We start from the raw sequence: 3,701 nt of genomic DNA on the forward strand, positions 1-3,701 counted from the left end.
GTTTTCCTTAGATAGAAAACTGTGAATTAATCTGACTGTATGATCTGGAAGTGCGTTGAGATGACATGTGTTGCGAATTGGTGCTACAAAAACAAACTGAATTGAACTATATAGCTTTAAATATTACAAAAAAATAAATAAAGATCAGATGTGTGGATGAAGCTGTATTTCTACATCTATGGATCAGGTCTAAATGAACCAGGACTTCTATAGAAACATTTCAGGAGTCCTCTATGAACCATTTAAAGGGTTTGAATAGATAAGGTTTGATGTCATCAGCATAAATGCGATCCAATATGTTTTAAAGTGCTCAACCAGCTAATAAGGAGGAACAGTGGTGGGAAAAATGAAGGGACCTCAACATTGATCTTTGAGGCATCCCTTTAAGAATGAAGCTGAGTGAAAACAGATTATTTTGTAAACCAGACTCTGTGGAATAATCTGTGTTAGACCCTGACCAAGATTCCCCTCTTGCAGAAAATTGATCCCTCCCTGAGATGTATGGGATGAGGACTGAGGTGCAGCTTTAGGTAGCCAATAGGGGGTTGGGTGTTCGTAAGTGAAGGCAAGCGGTTAGAGGAACACTAATAACCTGTTTTTACTAACCAGAAGAATCATTCCTGTTTCATTCCAGGATGATGATCTGAGGATCCGAATCTACGGCAGCAGAAGAAGAAGTATTCTCCTCCACTCTGACCTCGCTGCCTCCAATGGAATCATCCATATCATAAGTAAACTGATGGACAGCGTCCCACCCACCGTGCAGAGCAAACCAGACGTGAGACCTTCTAACATTGCAGAACTCTGGGCTCTCTGTTGGACTTTGACATGTGGACTGCACTGTGACATCATGATGTTCTTCTACAGGAGAATCTCAAGAAGATCATCTCTGACTATGGAAAATTTGAGACCTTCAAATCCCTCCTGGAGGTGCAGTATTCAGAGTACTTTTTTTCCACACACATGTTAATGCCTCGTCACATTACTCCTTGTTTTAGATTTAAACGGAATTTCTGAGACAAGTAGCTATCGGAGGCTCTTTCGAGACAGTTCTGCTGTGACCCACCCCCTTTGTGGAGACCCTGAATTGTGTCCACTTGATTCTGAGGGAATTTGTCTCAGCTGTTGACCAAGTTTACCACAGTTTCAACAGGTGTCACATTTCCCAGCTTCCTCAGAGCTCAGTCCAATGAACTCCTGATTCTGTTCGCTGGTGGTGTTGGTTCTCTTTTTCACCCAGAACATGACGATTCTGAAAGATAGTAGAAGGAACTCGTCTTTTCTTTCTTAAAAACGTTTTGTCCAAAATCCAGAATCCAAATGTCCTAATGAAAGAACAGATGTTCAGCTGCTGTCTTCTGAATGGACACTCTGTAGGATCAAATTTATCTACTGCAGTTGACAGGAAATCTTTCATATCTTTGCAGAAGACCGACCTTGCGTCTGTGATGGACCTTCCTGGACCCATCACGGTCTTCTCTCCCACCACTTCAGCATTTGAGGCAATGAAGGAGGGATACCTGCAGTTCCTCCGCAGTCCAGAAGTTAGTAAGAACCAAACCTTGGTACCGTGGAGGAGCTGGGATTTATTTATATCTTTAACTGTTTGGAATCAATCTGAACCCTCAGGGTCACACCAAGCTGAAGGAGTTCCTCAGGAACCACATCATCCCATCCGCCTCGGTGAGAACCAGCTAGCTGTCACAGTTGTAACTGACTCTGTAGCTTCCCCTAAACATCGTCCTGTCTTCTCTCCTAAAGCTGGAGGTCTATAACATAGTGTCAAGCCCCACATTTGTGACGATGGCCAATCAGGTCCTGGTCGTCAATGTAACAGAAAAAGTAAGTTTGTGTGTTTAGAAACCTGCAGCCGCTGATCCGCTTACTGATGTCTGACAGGACCTCAGCTCAGTTTCTTCACACTGCTTGACATATTTCCACACTCCTCCCTGCATTGCACACATTGGTCATTATTTTGAACACTGAATATGTTGACCTGTAATGTTCCTGCTACCGGCTGATTCAGGGACAGATTCTGGTGAATGGAGCGGCCGTTGTGGAGGCGGCCGTGGAAGCTAGAAATGGACGGCTGTATGTGATGGACAGGGTTCTGACTCCACCCTCCATCGAACCTTTGCTGCCCCACAGGTGTGACATTACAGAGAACAACACTGTCAAGGTAAGGTGTTTTAGTGTCCTGCAATCCTCTGACCTTTCTGCATTAATAAGATCCATCCCTGGTTCTGCCCGGGGTGTTATAGTCCATAAGATCAGAGGATCTGCAGGTCACAACATTCAGTAACTGACCATCATCACTGATGACGGCAGCTCCAGAAAAGCATCAATCACTCAAAGCTACCTGTACGCAAAGTGTATTTCAGCCCTGGGAGGGGTCAAAGGTCATCTACAAACTACCTGAAGTCCATCATCCTGTAAAGAAGAGCGGGATGTCCTAAAACTTCCAGGCCAGGAAGGTTAAAGGTCATGACCCTTAACCTGTCTGGAGAGGTTGAAGGACTTAAGCCTGGTTTATGCTCAGAAACCAGGCCGTCTGTGTGTGTGTCGCAGTTAACGCAAATATGCCCCCCCTTCCGCAGACACTCTAATGCACCTTCCAAGACTTGTATTTGACCGCAGACAGTGTCACTGACAGGAGGCCTCTGATTGGTCAAATCTACATCCGCTCTACACTCTGCGTATTTCCTGTTTGGTACCTAATAGCAGAAACTCTGGCTGTAGTGCAGTCCACAATGTCTGGCTAACTAACCCAGACACTTTACAGGACGCTAATTTGTAGCTCAGCGCGACGGTCTGTTGGTTTCCACCTGAAGCCAAAACATGCAGCGCTGCGGCCAATCTTTCGTGAACACTTACGGGTGAACCGTGTATCGTCCGGCGTTGGATGAGGGGTTGTAACCAACACACGGACACACACAATCCTAGCTAGTTCGTGATTGTCCCTCTTGCTTTGTGGCGTGGTATAACATAGGGCAGACCACACTACAAAATTGGGCATACATCAAAAATATCTGCGTCATATCTGTGACTAGCTAACTGCGACATACTGCTGCGGGAGTATACACAGCCCTTTAGGTTAGCAAAGCTGAATCCCGATGAAGAACAAGACTTCTGGAACAAAGTAAAGGCCGTGAAATATGTGGGTTGGTTCTCCAGCTAGATCACCCGGGGCCCTCTAAAAAACAGAGTACTCTAAAGGTCCAATCTGGGTCCCATCAACAGAACAATAAAACCAAGCACGGGCGCAGATCCTGTCACAATGGCTTGGAGGTTTTTGAGGGCTCAAATCTAGAGAACAGGAGTTAGAGGTGATTCTTGAAGATTTAATGAAGAACAGAGTCAGACAACCAAAAATCCAAAATACTAAGAATCAAAAAACCAAAAAGCATCAGGGAAAACTCAAGTGGGAAGTCAGAGACGAGGGAACAACAAATAACGACAAGAAACCAGCACTGAGTGACTGCATAGGTGGAATATATAAGGGGAACAGAACAAAGGATGGACTAATGAGCTGAATATGGAGCAGGTGTGAGTGGAACTAACTAGAGGGAAGACAAGAAAGGAAACAAAGACAAGGGGGCAACAAAGAGTAACTAAAGACTGCTTTAATATAATAGAAAAATAAACCAAAGATCAACAAAACAGAATAACTGATAACTGAAAACTAAAAACTAAAAACTAAA

General features: G+C 44.4%; 1 protein-coding gene across 1 annotated transcript in view; it reads left to right on the forward strand.

Annotated features, from left to right (window-relative positions):
- Window positions 1-3,701, forward strand: part of stab2 (stabilin 2) — a 38,140-nt gene that overhangs the window by 7,464 nt on the left and 26,975 nt on the right. The window contains exons 13-18 of the mRNA XM_015399401.1: window positions 635-778; window positions 868-930; window positions 1,428-1,544; window positions 1,630-1,683; window positions 1,762-1,842; window positions 2,027-2,179. Coding sequence (XP_015254887.1) covers window positions 635-778; window positions 868-930; window positions 1,428-1,544; window positions 1,630-1,683; window positions 1,762-1,842; window positions 2,027-2,179 — 612 coding nt within the window. The remainder of the gene's footprint in view (window positions 1-634; window positions 779-867; window positions 931-1,427; window positions 1,545-1,629; window positions 1,684-1,761; window positions 1,843-2,026; window positions 2,180-3,701) is intronic.

Source organism: Cyprinodon variegatus, unplaced genomic scaffold, assembly GCF_000732505.1.
Source record: "Cyprinodon variegatus isolate N-32 unplaced genomic scaffold, C_variegatus-1.0 Scaffold1007, whole genome shotgun sequence".
NCBI classification, from domain to species: Eukaryota; Metazoa; Chordata; class Actinopteri; order Cyprinodontiformes; family Cyprinodontidae; genus Cyprinodon; species Cyprinodon variegatus.